Source organism: Mycetomoellerius zeteki, unplaced genomic scaffold, assembly GCF_001594055.1.
Source record: "Mycetomoellerius zeteki isolate Tzet28-1 unplaced genomic scaffold, Tzet1.0 scaffold58, whole genome shotgun sequence".
Classification (NCBI taxonomy): domain Eukaryota; kingdom Metazoa; phylum Arthropoda; class Insecta; order Hymenoptera; family Formicidae; genus Mycetomoellerius; species Mycetomoellerius zeteki.
The window spans coordinates 1,888,521-1,907,238 of NW_017257588.1; the positions used below are offsets into that span (position 1 = coordinate 1,888,521).

The 18,718-nt window shown below is 32.2% G+C and overlaps 4 protein-coding genes across 5 annotated transcripts in view; 2 read left to right on the top strand and 2 right to left on the bottom strand.

The window, feature by feature from the left end:
- Positions 1 to 3,019: 3,019 nt before the first annotated feature.
- On the bottom strand, positions 3,020 to 4,140 carry LOC108728143 (uncharacterized). The gene is made up of 2 exons (XM_018456535.1): positions 3,908 to 4,140; positions 3,020 to 3,303 (listed from the first exon to the last, which is right to left on the bottom strand). The coding sequence occupies exons 1-2, from the start codon at positions 4,055 to 4,057 to the stop codon at positions 3,043 to 3,045; spliced, it is 411 nt and encodes a 136-aa protein (XP_018312037.1). The 5' UTR covers positions 4,058 to 4,140; the 3' UTR covers positions 3,020 to 3,042.
- Positions 4,060 to 7,197, bottom strand: LOC108728053 (uncharacterized). The gene is made up of 6 exons (XM_018456403.1): positions 7,092 to 7,197; positions 6,540 to 6,867; positions 5,887 to 6,322; positions 5,071 to 5,547; positions 4,110 to 4,410; positions 4,060 to 4,072 (listed from the first exon to the last, which is right to left on the bottom strand). Exons 2-6 carry the CDS (start codon positions 6,813 to 6,815, stop codon positions 4,060 to 4,062), a joined length of 1,503 nt encoding a protein of 500 aa, XP_018311905.1. The 5' UTR covers positions 6,816 to 6,867; positions 7,092 to 7,197.
- Positions 7,198 to 9,601: 2,404 nt separating this feature from the next.
- On the top strand, positions 9,602 to 13,614 carry LOC108728141 (probable tyrosyl-DNA phosphodiesterase). 2 transcript variants are annotated; one of them, XR_001936878.1, is made up of 7 exons: positions 9,602 to 9,885; positions 9,963 to 10,657; positions 10,746 to 11,282; positions 11,408 to 11,615; positions 11,753 to 11,895; positions 12,667 to 13,264; positions 13,334 to 13,614. XR_001936878.1 is itself a non-coding variant. In XM_018456534.1 (5 exons), exons 1-5 carry the CDS (start codon positions 9,763 to 9,765, stop codon positions 11,891 to 11,893), a joined length of 1,704 nt encoding a protein of 567 aa, XP_018312036.1. In that variant the 5' UTR covers positions 9,602 to 9,762; the 3' UTR covers positions 11,894 to 11,997. The 2 variants fall into 2 exon arrangements, 1 of the variants encoding a protein (XP_018312036.1); XM_018456534.1 differs by lacking the exons at positions 12,667 to 13,264; positions 13,334 to 13,614 and having other exon boundaries at positions 11,753 to 11,997.
- A 504-nt stretch (positions 13,615 to 14,118) lies between these two features.
- LOC108728054 (probable tyrosyl-DNA phosphodiesterase) overlaps positions 14,119 to 18,718 on the top strand; it is a 5,195-nt gene continuing 595 nt past the window's right edge. Inside the window, exons 1-6 of the mRNA XM_018456404.1 lie at positions 14,119 to 14,387; positions 14,465 to 15,156; positions 15,221 to 15,763; positions 15,867 to 16,071; positions 16,235 to 16,402; positions 17,659 to 17,968. Of these exons, the coding sequence (XP_018311906.1) occupies positions 14,316 to 14,387; positions 14,465 to 15,156; positions 15,221 to 15,763; positions 15,867 to 16,071; positions 16,235 to 16,402; positions 17,659 to 17,968 (1,990 nt within the window). The 5' untranslated portion in view covers positions 14,119 to 14,315. The remainder of the gene's footprint in view (positions 14,388 to 14,464; positions 15,157 to 15,220; positions 15,764 to 15,866; positions 16,072 to 16,234; positions 16,403 to 17,658; positions 17,969 to 18,718) is intronic.

Consider the following 18,718-nt stretch of genomic DNA (forward strand, 5'->3'; position numbering starts at 1 on the left):
AGCATGATTAGCAGAGAGTGCCGTAAAAAATTTCGATATTTTAGCAATCAGTTTAAGTCTATATAATTACTTTCATACAATCCAATAAAATTTATTTTCAGATCTGTATCTAGCTTAATTTTTAGATACTTTAACAAAATCGATTTTCCGTGTAATAACTGTATACATAATATATATAAATAGAGTTTCTAACCATAATTATTTTACCACGCAATTATAGTCACAAATACCAAAAACTTTTTTTTCAATATACTATTACCTTTCCACGCAAACAGAGGCTAAAAAGTGACGTGGAATACTTTCCATGCAAACAGAGGCTAAAAAGTGACGTGGAATTCGAGATACGTATCAAGTCTTCATCCATCTCCCTCGAAGGGACAGTCATTTAACTCAACCTCGTCGTTTCGCGACCGCATATCCGCGAAGATCTTGTGCACACGTGCACAGGGTGCGACACAAAAACACCTTACGCGATGGCAATTCTCTCCCTCATGCACGTGCACGCGTCATCCCTTGGTCTCTCCTATCCCTCAGAGCTGCGGGGCGTGAACTCACGTTCACGCACGCCCACGTATGCGAGGAAGATAACTGTTGCGGGGTCACTCGACACGACGGCGACGAGCGTCGGACGCACACACGCGTTCGCCGTTGTCGTCCCCTCTCAACCCCTCACCCTTGGCGGCGACGTCGATGTAACAACCCTTACCGACACGGATGGCTCCCTCTGTTGGGGTTGCACAATCGCGCCCTGATTGATAATTTATACGGTGCGTGCAGGTTTATTTGATTATCCGCCTCCAGCTGGGCGGCTTGGCTTGCCCGCGCGGGGCGACTCGCCGACTCCTTTCGCCACTTCTCTTCCATCGTCGCCCCGTTTTTCGGCTTCTCGCTGTCTCGTTGTCCTCACATTCCTATCTCTCTGATGGCTAGGACGATCGGGACGGAATAAAACGTAAGAAATAGGAACGACAATTGGTATAATTTCAGCGATTTTTGTAATATCGTAAACAAAAAAGAAAAAGAATTCATACGCAAGAAAATTTATATAAGAAATTGAATTAGATTGGAAAATAATTTTGTTGCACTATTAAAATAATTATGTAGAACACTTAAGCTGGTTGCTAGAATATAAACATTTTTTTGCAGCATTGTTCATCATGCTTGAATTTTCTATGTAAATATTTTGATGATCCAACAAAATTGTTTTCCGATCTATATCTAGTTAAATTTATAGATTATTTCGATAAAATTGTATAGATATATCGATGTGTGTTATCATCACGCTTATCGTTTTCATTACTAGCACAAATAAAAATTCAATTAGCGAAAATATTTAATAAATAATGAAAAGACTAGATTATTGATCTGGATCTTAATTAATGCTTAAATAATATTTTGGTGTGAATTTATATACATATTTGATAAATACAAAAAAATTTAATTCGGAGGGAAAGACAGAGGGCGTGACATCGTTGCGAAGCGACAGAATGAAAATATTTGAGCGTGTCCGGATTAAATCGATGTCGCGTCTGTACGGGGGTGTCTCCGGAGGGGGTGTTTTATGTTGTTGTTTGAGTACGCTACCGGGTGCAAGGGTAAATATGGACAATTACAATATTTCTTCCCCGTCTCCCTCTCTGATCCTGAGATCGCGCGCGCAGCGGACCCCAACGAGAATCGCGACGCGGTATTATACGAGGCGCTCTACTTTAGGGTGGTTACGCAAGCGGGGGTTATGACATGCGGGTGAAGTGACTGTGCTGTGACAGAGAATCGTCGACAGGGGGGAACATACGCGTGGTACGTTGATGACATAATTGGTATCATTCGGGTGGGGTCTTCTTTTGAGGTAACCCAACGGCCCCATTACGCGCGCACAATTATGTGCGTCTTGTTCCATGTGGTTGCGTGTTCCTAATCGAGTCGGTGTTTTTTTTTCTCTTACTCGAGATGCAGATATACAGAATGGTAACGATCGAAAAGGTGTTGCGAAAGGCGATCAAATAGTATTGCTTCATTTTTCCCACATAGAAAGATCGGTTTTGTTAAAATATTTAAAGATTTAGTTATAAATACAGATGATCTGAAAATAATTTTGTTAGACTACCAAAAAATTACAGGACGCTCAAAGTAGCTGCTAGAATATCAAAACATTTTGCAGCATTGCTCATTATGTTTAAGCATCCTATATTATTTTTATAGTCAATAAAATTATTTTCAAATCTCTGTATCCAGCTAAATTTTTAGATATTTTAGTAAAACCGTTCTTTTCGTACAGATTAACACTGAGAGAAATGTTTTAGTACACATATGACTATTATTTATTTTGTTAATATGTGACTAACAAAAACTTTCTTACTTTTTCATTAAAATATTGTGTTGTTTTAGTAAAAGATTTTTGGATAGAATAATTAAATTTTGATTAAAACAACTTTTAAGGCTCCTGAGTAGTTACCACAGCCATATTGAATCGTTACGTCAGAAGCGAGGAATGACGTTAATTTATGTCGCATGCCATTTGTAACTAAAGACAATTTGGATAAATCTGAATGATGAAATTGTTTTAAAACATTTGTTAAATGTGCATGCGTAGCTTATTTTCACTTACACATGCCTTTTATCACTTTTTACAATTATTTACTGACTGTCAGGGGGGATGAGCATAGTTTTCATCGATTTTTACAAATGTTTTCAAGCAATCTCATCATTTAGATTTATCCAAATTGTCTTTAGTTACAAATGGCATGCGACATAAAATTAACGTGTCATTCCTCGCTTCTGACGTTACGATTCAATATGGCTGTAGTGACTACTCAGGAGCTTTAAATGAAAAAGTAAGAAAGTTTTTGTTAGTCATATATTAACAAAAAATAAATGATTATACGTATCAAACATTTCTTTCACAATTAGTGTACTGCATGTAATTGCTATTTGCAATATGAATCAACGAAAATCAAGAAAGACTGAACCTTTAATATAAACTTTGACTGAAAGTATTAATTATATTTTGTATTCTTCATCTCGAGATATCTTGTGAGATTTCTACTTGATGCTCGTCCTCTTCTTCCATTGCTCGTATGTTCTCCTTGTCGCGTTGAAGTCTTTGATCCTTTTTATGCTCTTCAAATCGGAGGAAGTCAATCCTGATTTATCAACACTGGGCGATCCTGTTCCGAAACGCTCGCTCCGTTTTATATCGTTGCTATTTATTGTGGTTGTGCGATCTTTTGTGTGAATGTCAACGTTTTCTGTCTTCTCTAGATGATTGTTCAATTTTGCAGTCTCGTTTTCCACTTTCTGGAGCTTTTGGTTAATAAAGTAAATGTCCCAATAAATGAATTAATAAGGAGGTATTATTATAGTTTTATATTATTATTGATTTATTAGTTAGGGGCATTACAAAAAAATTATGCCACATGAAACTGTTTTGTCGATGATCATTAAATATTAAATATATTAAATATATTAAAAGTATTATTGTTTAATTTTAAAAAAGGAACATTTCAGTAAAATTCCATTAATTATTACAACATATCAATTGTATCAGTAACAAAATTTCTAATAAAATACGTTTTCTAAAATTTAGTTCTCAGTTTCTTACAATAATAAAAAACACTATATGTTAAATTAAATACATTGCAACGTTTTAAAAAATTTGAAGATATACTGTAATTGACTCAAGATGATAAGAAAATGAATGAAAATATGACTGCCTCTGCAAAATTTGAAAGAGACAATTCTTTTCACAATAATTTGCAATCAGAATTATACGTTTTTGTTACTTATTTTGCAGATACAAAATATTGAACTTCTTTTTAATGCTGTTATTAACAAATATCTTTATAATTGCAAATATGTATTGATGATTTTTTAATCGCTAGGCATATTCAATTATTGAGACGTTTACCTTAACATCGTTCGTTGCGTCCCTCTCAGGACGCAATGCAGCGGGTTCTTTTGTTCTCAGACGTTTCCACGTTCGTATGGGTAATCTAGAGAAGAATTTCCTCTTTTTTTCTTTTTTTACATCCACGCGCGGCACAGAAATATCTGTCATTTTCAAAGCAAATGTCTTTTCGTTCTGCTTTATCTTCTCTGATGCCAATCGCGAGACAGTCACATTGATCTGATCTATTTTACTATTTCCGCGATGAAAATTTATGTTATCTCTTTCGTTTTCCATTTCTATCTGTCTATTGCCCGACGAGTCTGCGATGCGATTAAACATTCTTGTCAAACGACTAGTTTTCTTGGGAGAATTATTGGAAAGCTTGTTGACGAATTTGTTGCGGTATCGATGATTGTCGACAGTCATTCCAGTCGTATTTATAATTTCTTCTTTCCTCTCGATCGTTGAAAATTTATTTTTCTTCCCTTCGGTTGCTGAATGCGGCCTCATGTTAATTGAACCTATAAAAAAACGTATAACTTGCAAATAAATAAATAAATTAGTAAAATATTTATTTCTCGTGATGCAAGATGATAAGATTAAAATAACATGTACAAGCACGTTCAAAAAATGCGGTGTGATAAAACATCAAATCTATTACATTATTTTTAATATTTTGACTACCACATGAACTTTTGTATTCTTGCCGTACTATTTTGTGTTTAATATTTATAAAATAAGTGTAAATTGATCAAGAATATGATCTAAAATTTAATGTTTTTCAAAATATTTGTGAAGACGATAAATATCATTTCTATACTATGTATATAAATGTAAATACATACATATTTATTATTGTGTACATAAGTTTGTAAAATTTTTATATCATAATTTTAAGTAAATTTTTCACATTAAAATAGATTTTCTAATAAAATATGCTTTTTTTAAATCCCACCTTTTTTCCCACCAAATTTATCTTATCTGTGTGAAATTTTCGCTCACTCCTAGCACTTAGGAAGTATCAATGAAGTCGACAAATTATGTAATTGTAGAGATATCTGCCGGTGCTGTGCAAACTACTCACAAACAACGCCGTCGGTAAAAAAGATCAGAGAAAAGGGGAGAGTGAAGGAGAAAAATGTGTGTATTTTTAATAATTTAATTTTCTTTATAATTCTTACCTTTTGCTGTAAAATACATGTTCGAAATTTGTTCATCAACGGATGTTCTCATCGATTGATTTCGTGAAGAATTCGCGTTCGGTGTATTTAATCGTAAAATCTTGGGTTTCTCTTTCATTGCATCACCTTTCGAAGTTCGATAACTCTCGCTATTTATTGGAATCTTGGGCGACAAGTTTTCTCGATTGTTTTTTTTAACCGTTTCATTGAACTCTTCTCCTTCCGAATCAACAACATCTATGCGTTTCGGTTGTGAATTGAAGATGTACGATCTTCTCCTGCGCGGTGTCATTTTCTGCAACCCGCCGTGATTTTTTGTCTTCGTTGGATTGTAAAAAGTTGTTTCTTCACATTCTGAATCGTTTTCGAATGAAACATAATCCCAAAACATTTGTTTTGAAGATGCGACAGGGTCAACGACATTGGGAAGATTATCTTGTTCGCGATGCATCGCTATTTCGCGAGCCTGCTCGAATTCTGCAAGATGTAAATGATGGAATTACAAAAATCAATAGAAATTTTTTTACTAGTATTAAAGATCATCTATAATTCTCAATTGGTATCCGCTTCAAAATTCTTTAACTGATATTGTCCAGTATATTTTAAATTAATATATCTTTGCTTAAATTAACATAATTGAACGATTTTTTTTTTTATTTTGAAGATCAAAATCCGAAGAATAAGATTTACGTAACTTAAAATTATAAACAATTTTTGCAATATTTGCTGTGTAATTGAAAATAATGCCGAATGCACTGGATCTGCAAATATCTGCAATTAGTTTGTGTAACATTTGTCGATTTTTAGAAAACATACCCGCTTCGCGATTGAAGCTTCCGTTTTTCGAAAGAATTTTTGTTCGTTTTTTGCGTTCACCAGATTGAATATCGGTATCGTGAATTTCGCAGAGATTCTTTTTATCGCTCTCGGCAAGCCATCGCGGAGAAATATTCTTCCTTAGAGGTATATGAATACTTTGCATGAATGGAGACTCGAGATTTCTCAAGTATCTATCGCGATCAATCAAGTAATCATATCGCGAGACACATTCTTTATGAGAACGCGCGATTGCATTTTGGGGATTTACAAATTGAGTATAATTATCTTCTTCAACTGCGAAATTGTTTTTCGATAGTTCGAAATCATCATAAGGATTCTCCGAATACGAATTGTTGAAATCCGCATCAGGCTCGTCATCGTAATTGCGTACGTGTTGCCGCGTTTTCCCTCGGATGTAATTCCCATTTCTGTCCTATGATCAACAGGAAGATATGTATACATTGTAAAGTAAGCTTTATTCCTAAAAATCTATTATGTTTTTCTTCTGTGTATTTTTATTATAATATTAGGCTGAAACAATAAAAATTTTGGATATACTTTTATTAACTTTTTAAGTAAATTATTAGCGTGCTAATGAAATTTCCAGGACTATATCTGAAGCGTCGATTTATTGTTTCGTGTTTGCTTACGTCATCATTATTTATGTCGCTAACTCTTCGAGTAAATTCATTCGGTCTGTCGTTGAGCCATTTGGTGATTCTGCGAGTCGATCCGAGGCTTTCAGCTCCTCCGCGACGTCGATCAAACGCATCACGTGGAAAATGTATGGGAAACGTGGTTTCCGTATCGCAGCCAACGTCTGCCAATTCCACAACCCTGCCTGTATTGTCGTATTCGGTGGATCGGAAGATGGGTTCTGAGTCGTCCACAAAAAGAAACATCGAATTTTCAACGAATGCGTCCATATCTAATTGTGTACCAATTAATGAGATTGTCACGTGCTAAAATCACACGTCTCTGTAAAATGCAAATTACGCAAAATCTTGACGAAAATAAAAACCGAAGCATATAAGTCAAATGTAAGGGGAGAGTGACAGAAGCGTAAACGAAGGAACTTCTAGAAAGCTTAAATTGGAGTAGCGAAAACAAGTGTTTTAAGAGGTAAACTTTTTTTATGTTATTACAATTTACGCTTCCTGTAGGTTTTGTTTAACTGTCACTTCCTCTTACACTGAACTTACCCTCCGATCTTTATTTTCGCCAGAGAAGGAATTCATTCTTTTGACGAATCGAGTATTAGATCATTGGAAAAATATTTCTGGACATCGCTCAACAAATTGCAAAGAATTTCCATCAAATACATATTTTTTATTCACCTATTTCTTGTAATTTTCAACGAGCGACAGTCTGACTGAATGGTGTGCCTTGATGGCAATGATGAATCTTTTGTCGGGCATTATTTACATATCGCAATGTGAATAATTTTTTTTCGACCATTACGATGTTTACGAATTTTAATAATTCAAAGATTTTAGTTTTGACATTTTTCATCTTTCCATGGTCGAGAAGGCTCATTGAATCAATTGAATCGTGCGGTTCGAGATATCGCAAAAATCTAAGGTCTGAAACGCTTCTACAATTTTATATCTTCGCGAAATTTTTGTTGTTATAATTGCAATGGCGTCGAATGGGAGAAATAATTATTAATTACACTGTATTCATAAGTAATTATATTTCTGATATATAAATTATAAATAATATAGCGACTTTATCTGAAATGAAAGTAATGCTCAGTCATTACTACAAATTTCAACTTCAAAGAAGTGGCAGATATCGTATCTTGTAGTTTATCACTTCAGTATCTAAAAGTGTAAGTGAAAATCGTTCGTGGAATTTTAGAGTGAGTAATGTTTTGCAAAATTACACATATTTATCACTTCTTTCTTATTTGAAAGAAACAAAGAAATACATAATCAGACATTTGTACTATCAAAATCAGACTCGTATAAATTATTGCATTCATAAGTATAATTCAGTCCTATTTACGACAATGAATTCTATGATGATTACAGATGTTAAAAGCTTTTATTTCCTATCGATTATAGGTGCGTTTTCTCAAGAGAGAAAGATTCTGGATTTTAGAACAATAAGAGTATTTATTTGACATTGCAGAAAAGAAATATTGTCCTTTTATGGAGAAATGTTACCGGAAAAATCCGATTTATTTGAATAAAATGTCAAAACATCCCCATTGTAATTGTTTGTATTCCTCAATTGTATGTAATTAATAATCATATCATTATTGATTATGTCATTAGGGGAGACCGGGTCGTTCCAACCGGTTGAAACAGTTTTCACAATTTCGGCATTAGATTTTTGTAAACGATTAATTATTATGATTAAAATATATCAATAATAGAGAGAACCTTTCTCTACATTTTCATACCAGTAATGGTTCTATACACTGTATAGTTTCTTTGCAATAAATGAAATACGGACATGCATTGTAGTTAACTTAATTGCTCCGATATGTGAGGTAAATTGATACATATCACAATAAACTGCCTCTATGATAAACCAATTATTTGGTTAATAACTGTTACTTTAATTTCAGTGGAGAAATAACTGATAGACAGCTGAATGATATGATTGATATATCAGAGATGCTTTATTTTACGCGTAATGATTGTTCACAGTGGTCAATCTAACAACTATTGAAAATGGTGATAGATTGGGGAAGGACAAAACAGGGACAACCATCCACAAAGTATACTTAATTTATTCAATAGATGTAGTACAGATATTTTGAGACATCGTAATAACCATAAGATATTTTAAGATGGTTTCATATATTCAGAAAAATATTTAGCACACATTTAAGTGTCTATTGGATATCTTACAATTAGATAACGTCTAGAAGATTAAAAAACACATTTATACATCCCTCCCTAGGATGTAAAGAAATTTAAGGAAATCCTATTCCAGAACTTATGAATCGTGAGTTTCCTGCGTTACATGACCTACACTCATCGAGGAAGTTTCGGAATGCAGTTTCACCGAGCGATTGGTTCTTACTTATGGATCCATAAGTAAAAACCAATCGCTCGATGAGTAGGCTGCATTTCGAAAACCATAGAAAAAAATCTGTTGCAACCTTTTAATCGGTGAGTGTACAAAATAATACTAAAATAAAATCATGTAAGTTTTGGGACAATTGTAACGTTACAACTGACCCCAAGCAAATATTAAAAACCAGCAAACCTGGATGACTGATGAAATTAATTATTATATATATTAATTTATAAAAGTGTGTAGACTCACGGTAGGCGTTTCGACTTAACTTAGTTAGTCTTCTTCAGCCGTGAATAAATTACAAATTAAAAGCGCATGATGTTAACAATGACGGTTACTATGCGGAAAAACATAATTTATGGTAACCGTCATTGTGTTAACATCATGCGCTTATAATTTGCAATTTATCCACGACTGAAGAAGATTAAAGTTAAACCGAAATGTACCGTGAGTCTAAATATTTTTATAAATTAATAAATAATTAATTTCATCAGTCACCTAGGTTTGCTCGTTTAAAGATATATAATATTATGATAGAAAATGATAACATATTGTGCAAATCTTATCGATTCTTATATCTCTCCTTTGTTGTTGTTATCATTATGTAGTAAGCGATATCGTACCGATCCTATATATACACAGATATGTCACGATATTTTATTGGAATATCCTATAGATATTATCTACTCAGTCGTCTTTCGGATTGTATTTAAAAATCTGGAACACCTTAGGATTTTTACAAAATAAAGTGTGCTGTGACAGTTACGATAATTGGTAGTTAATTCACTCACAATTTTTGTGTTGCTGCTACTCAAGTGCTAAAAAAGATTTGAAGGAAAAATGAAAAAACGAAAATCAAAAGCACAGAAGAGACAATATAAACTCAAGCAAATGGACATAGCATCTCAAGCACATTCTACAACTTTGACCGGCAAAGAACATGCAAGTTCGGAAAGTGACAAGGTTAGTGTAATGAAGAATGAGTTTATGAACATTAAATTGTGAAAAACAAATGCAATAAATAAAAATTTTTTCATTAGACAAGAAAAAAAAGTCAGGAGGCATCAGAAGCTGGCACTTTCGATACAGAAAAAATGAGACAGATGAGTGTAGAAAGCAATTATTGCACAAATGATATTCAGCAAAATATCGGCGATTCTCAAAGCAGTTTCGAAAGCAGTGAAGAAGATGCAAATGCAATAACACCTAGAATGGAATATCTCATGCATCCGTTTGATTCCGCAATGTCAAGGAAGGAAATTAGAAAAATGGCTATTCAAAAGATGAAACAACTTGGCTACGCAGTAATGATTACAAAACCAGGAAAGTTTGCAAAGAAATATGCTTTTTCAGCACCTTATCATTTATTTTTCACGAGAGTCGAAAATTCCGAAGAGACTTATAATCAAAAGTTCTCCATAACTTTTTCTGAGATTCTCGACCGTAGTCTTGGAGAAATTGTTAATAGTCTACATTTAACTTTTATGGTAGATGATACATGGTTGTATTTGCAGTATTTGTTGGCTGGCCAACGTACCGACATGACAATTTTGTGCAAACATAGAATACATAATGAAAAATTAAATGAAAACGTTACTATAATAAATGTAAACCAGCGTGATCAGTTCTCTAGTCATCATACGAACATCACAATCCTGCAATATAGAAATGGGCTTAGGGTGATTGTCTCTACTGCTAGCTTACATTCTATCGATTGGGTAAATAGGACACAAGGGTTCGTTAAATACGTTTATAGATATTTCTTATTGTTAGTCGTATGATCTTTGTCTATAAACATTTTTTTTATTATGTTCTATGATTAGATTGTGGATCTCGCCTCATCTGCCTTATCTGCCCGAATCCGCAAATCCTAATGATGGGGAATCTAAAACGAATTTTAAAAAGGATCTTGAGCTATATCTGAGTAAATATGAACAACCGACTTTGACGTCGTGGATACGTGCAGTGCGGATGGCGGATTTTTCTGATATAAACGTGTTTCTCGTCGCTTCTGTTCCCGGAATTTATAAAGCTGTCGAAGCCGACCTTTGGGGATACAGGAAATTGGCACACGTTCTATCGCGCTATGCCACATTACCGTCAAATGCACAATGGCCTATAGTCGCACAAAGTTCTGGTATAGGCTGCTTTGGTTCAAATTTCGAAAATTGGTTGAAAGACATAACTTGGTGTATGTCGGAGGGGACTTCTAAAGGTTCAAAGAATCAACCACAATTTCGGATTATTTATCCGTCAATAGAGAATTATAAGCAAAGCTTTGATTATCAAGATTTCATTACCCCCTTGTCGTACAGAGCAGAAAATCATTCTAAGCAACAGTGGCTAAAATTATACTTATAGTAAGTTACAATCCTTTATTTTTACTTTATTTAAATATTTACGCTTATACGTATGATTTACACCTTAGAAGTAATCCGTTTTTTTCTACAGCTAGAATTTTACATTTATTTCTTAATTTTTATAGTCAATGGAAAGCTAAGCGAACAGGACGAGATCGTGCGATGCCTAATATTAAATCCTACACAAGGATTTCGCCCGATTTGAAAAGAATTCCCTGGTTTGTGCTCACCAGCGCAAATTTGAGCAAAGCCGCATGGGGATCAATCAAACAATACAAAGGTTACAATATAGGAAACTACGAGGCCGGTGTCATATTCATACCAAAATTTATCGTAGGCACCATATTATTATTTTACTAATTTCTGAGATATTAATGCTATTAATGGATACATATTATGGAAATATGTTTAAGATATATATTTTAGTAGATTAATATTAATTATTACGTCTCAAACTCGTATGTATTTAGACTGGGACAACAACATTTCCTATTGGGGAAGAAGAAGATACAGGCGTTCCAGTATTTCCAATCCCATACGATCTTCCATTAAGCCAATATAATTCGGGCGATAGTCCTTTCGTCAACGAATTTGTCAACTCTACACACTGAGTGTAATATTTCAACTGACACTAGTGTTTTTTATCTGTCAAACCGAAGATTATACACACGTGGTATTTCGTATTGAGAATCAAATTTAGGATTATACATACGCGAAAGAAAACGAAATAAAGATAAAACATTTTTGCATCCGTGTTTGTATTGTACGTTATGGTTAAGAGAACGGTGCTGGTAAATCAATTTATTCTTATATTTCATGTTCAAATAAAGATTGGAAATGTTACTTTATAAAAAATACGCGTTACTGTTATCGTTACTTTTTATAAAAAATAACATTATCGATCGTTATTTGTTACTAATTTTAGAAAGTAATATATTACCGTTACCATTAATTAAATGGTAACGATTCGTTACTTGTACGTATGTAACGTTAAAGTAAGATATTAGATATAATTAATAATTATATTATTTAATAATCAATATTAATTGTAACCTATACTATTAATATTAAAATTTATAATTCTAATCGCAATTTCGTTTGGGAACACTGGAGTGCACTGGTGCATATTTCCTAACAGCACACAACATCCTGTCTATCATCCTATTTTTATACTGATTGTACTGCGATCATCTCAAACGATTCTAACAAACTGAGATTAATGCAATAATATCTCGTACAGTATTATTCCGTTTTCTTTCGCGTATGTATAATCCTAAATTTGATTCAATACGAAATACCGCGTGTGTATAATCTTCGGTTTGACATCAGATATAGAAACAGTATAAAATCACTAGATTTCTTAAAGTATCGCAATTGATTTCAGAAATATTGCGTCAAATGGCCGAAGTGCACATAATACACGATTTCAAGCATGATTGGTGGTTCATCTTTTAAACTGTACTTACATGTCCCTTTGTGCACTTATTTAACTTGAGTTAAAACTTGAGTTCAATCTTAAAGTAACTAATTTAATTTTATATCAAACTGGATTGCGCGCGATGAATCTCACGTGGGTCAAACAGGTCGTATGCTAAAAACAAGAATTAGTGAACATAGGAATCATGTAAAATGGAACATCGCAACATTTAGCAATTACTGAGAACACTGACAGGAATTGTAATATGAGTTTAATTGGGACAATATAAAAATTCTTGACAATGAAAGTTTTTTAAGCAAACGTCTAATATCGGAAATGATTTTTATACACAAACAGAAAAATGATTTAAATTTACAGAGTGACACGGATCTTTTAGATCTTATATATACTTCTTATTGACTAAGTCTTGATGCTTCCACCTCTTCACTCAAAGTATATAAGATGTCCTCTAGTATTGTGGTTCGACGTAGCTTGTTATTTGATCTATGATAAGTGTACAAATAGATGTAACATCACAAGATAATTATACCTAGAAGATTTGTATGTAAGTAATTGACGTTATAGTTCTGACTTGGTTTTACAACATTAACTCTTTGTTATTTATGTGTTTTAGTAAATTTTGTATTCTAATGCACATCAATCGGACTGTCTCTTTGATGTTTGTTTCGACAACTTACTTACCAACATCGTTCTAATGGTTACGAACAATCGAAACAATTTTCTCACGGCGACTTAACATATATTTATTTTTAAATTGTATCACTATTATTAACTAAATTGACAAGATTGTCTTTCAATTATGTATAAATTATCTTATCTTATTCGTTGAAGAGGACTCTAACTGTGGATCGAAACATTTGAATTTTCGTTGTAAATATTGTAATACATAATAAAATTGCGCAACAATAATTGGCGTTAGCTCTTAAAGGCTTTTTATTCCAGTTTAATTTATTTCTTTAGAGCCTTAGATACTTCATTATTAGTTTGATTTTATATGCTATTAACTTTAAGTTAATTTGATTAAAAAAATATTAACTTATTTAACTCTGGATTCAATCACTTTTTTTAATAAAATAAACAAAACCACAGAGAATCATAAATTACTGTAAGGATTTTATTGTGTTTCAACTATTAAATCCATTTTCAAAGAACAAAACAAAAAACAATAAGAAACAATAGCATTTCATTTAAAACATGAAAAATGAAAAATAGATTACAATAGAAGAGACGATAAGATTTTTTGTAAATCGATTTCTATTATTTTATTTTAATTTTTTAATAAAGTTATTATGCAGTACTCGATATCATAAAGATATCCTATCTTCAAGATATCTCACAATATCTTACTGGAATCCTGAGTATTACTTATTGAGTCGTCTTTAGGATTGCAAACATTGCTTTGGAAACATTGTCTGGGATAATTTGAAATATATTGTGCTACATTTGTGTATCTACAATTGGATTTATTTTCTACATGTATCTTTGTCTACTGCTACATCAAGTGTTGGAAATATTAAAAGTAAGAAGATTTTATTGAAAAAGTAAAGAGACATAAGAAAGCAAGAGTACAAAAGAGGCAAGATAAACTCAAACAGATGGATATAGAAGTTCAGGCACTTTCTACAGTTTTGTTCGATAAAAGACGTGAGAATTCGCAAAGCATCGAAGTTGGTGAAATTAAAAATAAGTTTGTGAACTTTAAATTGTGGAAAATAAGAACAATAAATATAAATTTCTTTAATAGGCAAGAGAAAACAATCAGAAGATATCAAAATCCGGCTCTTCCGTTACGAAGAACATAAGACGAATAAATATACAGAACAATAATCGCACTAAAAATAATCAGCAGAATATTAGCAACTATCAAAATAGTTCTAGAAACAAAAGTTTAGGAACATCTATGAATATGAATTCCATCATGAATAAATTCCAAGCTTGTAATTCCCAAAAGTCCAGAAAGAAAGTTAGCGAGAAGGCCATTAAGATGATGAGAAAATTAGGTCACATGATCGTGCAACCAGGAGAGTTTGCGATAAAATATGATTATTCAGCACCTTATCATTTATTCCTGACAAGAATCGAAAATTCCGAAGAGACTTATAAGCAAGAATTCTCTATAACTTTCCCTGAGATTCTCGATTGTAGTCTTGGAGAAATTGTTTACAGTCTTCATTTAAATTTTATCGTAGATGTCGAATGGCTATGTTGGCAATATTTATTGGCTGGTCAAAGTACTGATATGACGATTTTGTACGGCGGCAAAGCATATTATCAGAAATTATTTAATAATATTACTGTAATAAAAGTAAACATAGAAACCGAGTTTGCTTGTCATCATACGAAGATCATGATCCTACAATACAAAGATGATGGAATTAGGGTGATTGTCTCCACTGCCAACTTGCGTTCTACCGATTGGGAAAATGTGACACAAGGGTCTGCTAAATATTCTTAAACATTCTTTGTTGTTTGCCTATGAATATCTTTTTATTGTATTCAGATTGTGGATTTCGCCTCATCTGCCCCGGCTACCAGAATCCGCGAATTCCAGTGACGGAGAATCTCCAACGGGTTTTAAAAAGGATCTCGAGCGATATCTGAGAAGATATAAGCAACCGGCGTTGACGCAGTGGATATGGGCGGTGCAGAAGGCGGATTTTTCTAAAGTAAACGTGTTTCTCATCGCTTCGATTCCTGGGATTTATCAAAATAATGAAGCCAATTTTTGGGGGTACAAGAAATTGGCGCACGTTCTATCGCATCACGTGACATTGCCGTCAGATGTTTTTCCGTGGCCTATAGTTGCACAAAGTTCATCTATAGGTAAACTTGGTTCATCTTTTGAAAGTTGGTTGTTGAAAGATATAATTCCGTGTATGTCAAGAGAGAATACTAAGAGTATAAAGGGTCAACCGGAATTTAAGTTTATTTACCCATCGATTCAGAATTACAAACACAGCTTTCATTATCAAAATGTATCTTGGTGCTCGCCCTATAGTGCAGAAACGCATTCTAAGCAGCAGTGGTTAGATTTATACTTGCAGTAAGCTATAACTGTTTACTTTTATTTTATTCAAAACTTTATGTCTATGTTTTGTCTAGACGTGATCCGTTTTTTCTACAGAATTTGATATTTATTTCGGTAGTCAATGGAAAGCAAAGCGAACAGGACGAAATCGTGCAATGCCTCATATTAAATCATATACGAGGATTTCTCCTGATTCAAAAAGCATTCCCTGGTTTGTGCTCACCAGCGCAAATCTAAGCAAAGCCGCATGGGGATCAATTGAACAATACGGTTATAGTATAGGAAACTACGAGGTCGGCGTCATATTTGTACCAAAATTTATCGTAAGTATCATATTATTTTAATAGTATTGTATATTATTATTTTAATAATTCCTAACATATTAATAAATTAATAAATATTTTTTAAAATGTATAATCTGTTAAAAACACATGTTTTAGTCGCGATTAACATCAATTATTACATCTCAAACTTGTTTGTATTTAGACTAAAACAACGACATTTCCCATTGTGAATGAAAACGACCCAGCCATTCCGGTATTTCCGATTCCATATGATCTTCCATTATCCCAATATGAATGGAATGATGGTCCTTTTGTTATAGAATTTTGCAATTCTTTGCGCTGGACTAAATGGCTGTCTTCAACAGAAAAAGTAATTTTTTGTTTTAAGATTTTTCAAATGATTGGCTTTTATCCTTAGTTTCTATTAGATCTAAATGTATAAGCCAATCTTGGAAAAATTTGGATTTTGAAATTTTTCTAAATAAGGTAAGGTGGTATAATTTCGAACATGATATAATTCTGAATGAAATAAGATCTAAATCCAATTTCAAGTTTGCAGGTTCTAGGTTCAACTTTGGTAATCCTAATTTCATTGGGAGGAGGATATTAATTTATGAGAAGGGTACTAAAGTCCGGTAAAAAATTTTTCATGCATGAATACATACATATAAGTATATATAAACATACATAAACATGTATAAATATTTATAAACGTATATTTGTATATGATATACATATATCCATATATATTCATACATCCTTCTTTCATTTGTAAAATTACTTTTTAGTGTACTAAAAAAAATAATAATAATAAAAATAATAATAATGAGAAAATATAAAAAATACTTAAAAGGAAAATTTTCGTACCGTTTGTTTTAGAAAAAATCAAATTTAGAGAAATGTAAAAGATTTGCTCGTATATAATTATATATAATTGTATGTAAAATTATACATATTATAGTTATGTATGAGCAATCTTTTGCATTTTTTCGAACTTGATTTTTTCTAAAACAAACTGCGAAAATTGTCCCATTAACTATTTTTTATGCTTTCTCATTATTATTATTTTTAGTACACTAAAAAGTAATTTTACCAAAGAAAGAAGGATGTATGGACATCCATTTCATGTTATGGACATAATTATATACGTTTATGAATATTTATACATATTTAGGTATGTTTATACATATTTATATATAGTCACGCAAAAAAATTTTACCGAGAGGGTAAAATACAGAAGAAAACCAAACTTAAATTTCAAAAAATGAATTAAAATCTTATTTTGTATATGTTCAGAATTGTACCATATTCGCTATTACATCATCATTATCATCTTACCTTATGTTTTATTAATAATTTGCTATAATATAGAAAGAAAATTTAATTATTTATTTTGATTTAAAAAATTTTAAATATTTAAATCGTATTTAACTTCTAGTATCATTTAAAATATAACTTGGCCTTTTTTTACAAACTGAATAATAGTACTTCAAAATATTAGTGTCTTATATTTATGAAAAAATGTATGATTATCAGATTAATGAAGTTATTTTTGCATTTAATTTCATATAATGATATATTATTTTAAAAAATAATACATTATTAAAGAAATGTTGATTGTTCCAGGTATTGCTTGAAGAAAAATATCCAAAACAAATGGAAGTATCAGATGAAGAAGGAACTCAGGAAAGCAACAATTTATCCAAAAAGAATAAAATTTCTAGTAATTTGTCTAAAAAATCATCATCGAGTAGAATAAAATTAGAAGATCAACGTTCAGATGAAGCATTTCAAAATTTAGAAACATATGCTTCAGCTTTAAAGGGCAAACGGAACGACGAAACAAATTTTAGTTATTTTGTTGCACAAAAATTAAGAAATTACGATAAATTAACACAAAGCATTATTCGAAATGAAATTATAACCATATTTTTAAATGCCGATAGAAATATTTCATATAACATTTCATATCAATTAAATAAAAAAAACGTTACGAAGGCCTACGAGCCAATAAACAAATTTAATAAATAACTTACATTAATAACAAACGTTTCGACTACTATAGAGTCATTATTAATGTTACATGTATAAATATCAAAACGGTTGAAAGCAATGACAAATTAACAGATTGTATGTGAATTCAGCAGTAATTAACATTATAACAAATTAAATTTACTTGTGAGAGATTCGGTGGCTAAATCAATTAACCTCATGATGTCAGTTTGGTCAATGAAGATGTAAAATAAATAAGTCCGCCAATTGTTAATTCCAATTACAATAAATTCAATATCGCAGCACTACATATATATATATATATATATATATTTATCACTTACCCTGACAGCATACAATATTTATAAAATATTTACAAAATATTTATAAATATTTTTAAGACTTATTTTAAATATTTTTGTGATCTTCTCTCAGAATGCATAGATCAGAAGTTAATGGAGAAAATTTTTACTTTTTACTTTTCACTCTAGAGAAAAAGTTTCGTGATTGATACCCTGTTATATGTATATACTATAGATAGGAGCCCGTATTCAGAATGCGTTTACAACGATATTAGCGCGCTAATAATATTATACTTTAAGCTGGTTCTACATTGATTGCATCGCAGCGTCGCAAGCATTGCAGTCTAATCAGAGTCGTGCTAAGGCCGGAATCAGACTACGCATTGAAGATT

Bases quoted from the DNA above. Each gene is read 5' to 3' on its own strand.
- LOC108728143 (XM_018456535.1), bottom strand. From the start codon at position 4,057: ATGACAGATATTTCTGTGCCGCGCGTGGATGTAAAAAAAGAAAAAAAG. The intron at 3,304-3,907 runs GTAAACGTCTCA...ATTAACCAAAAG, and splicing joins ACGCAACGAACGATGTTAAG to CTCCAGAAAGTGGAAAACGA.
- LOC108728053 (XM_018456403.1), bottom strand. From the start codon at position 6,815: ATGGACGCATTCGTTGAAAATTCGATGTTTCTTTTTGTGGACGACTCA. The intron at 6,323-6,539 runs GTAAGCAAACAC...TGTTGATCATAG, and splicing joins GCGACATAAATAATGATGAC to GACAGAAATGGGAATTACAT. The intron at 5,548-5,886 runs GTATGTTTTCTA...TACATCTTGCAG, and splicing joins AAGCTTCAATCGCGAAGCGG to AATTCGAGCAGGCTCGCGAA.
- LOC108728141 (XM_018456534.1), top strand. From the start codon at position 9,763: ATGAAAAAACGAAAATCAAAAGCACAGAAGAGACAATATAAACTCAAG. The intron at 10,658-10,745 runs GTTCGTTAAATA...TTCTATGATTAG, and splicing joins TGGGTAAATAGGACACAAGG to ATTGTGGATCTCGCCTCATC. The intron at 11,616-11,752 runs GTAGGCACCATA...GTATGTATTTAG, and splicing joins TATTCATACCAAAATTTATC to ACTGGGACAACAACATTTCC.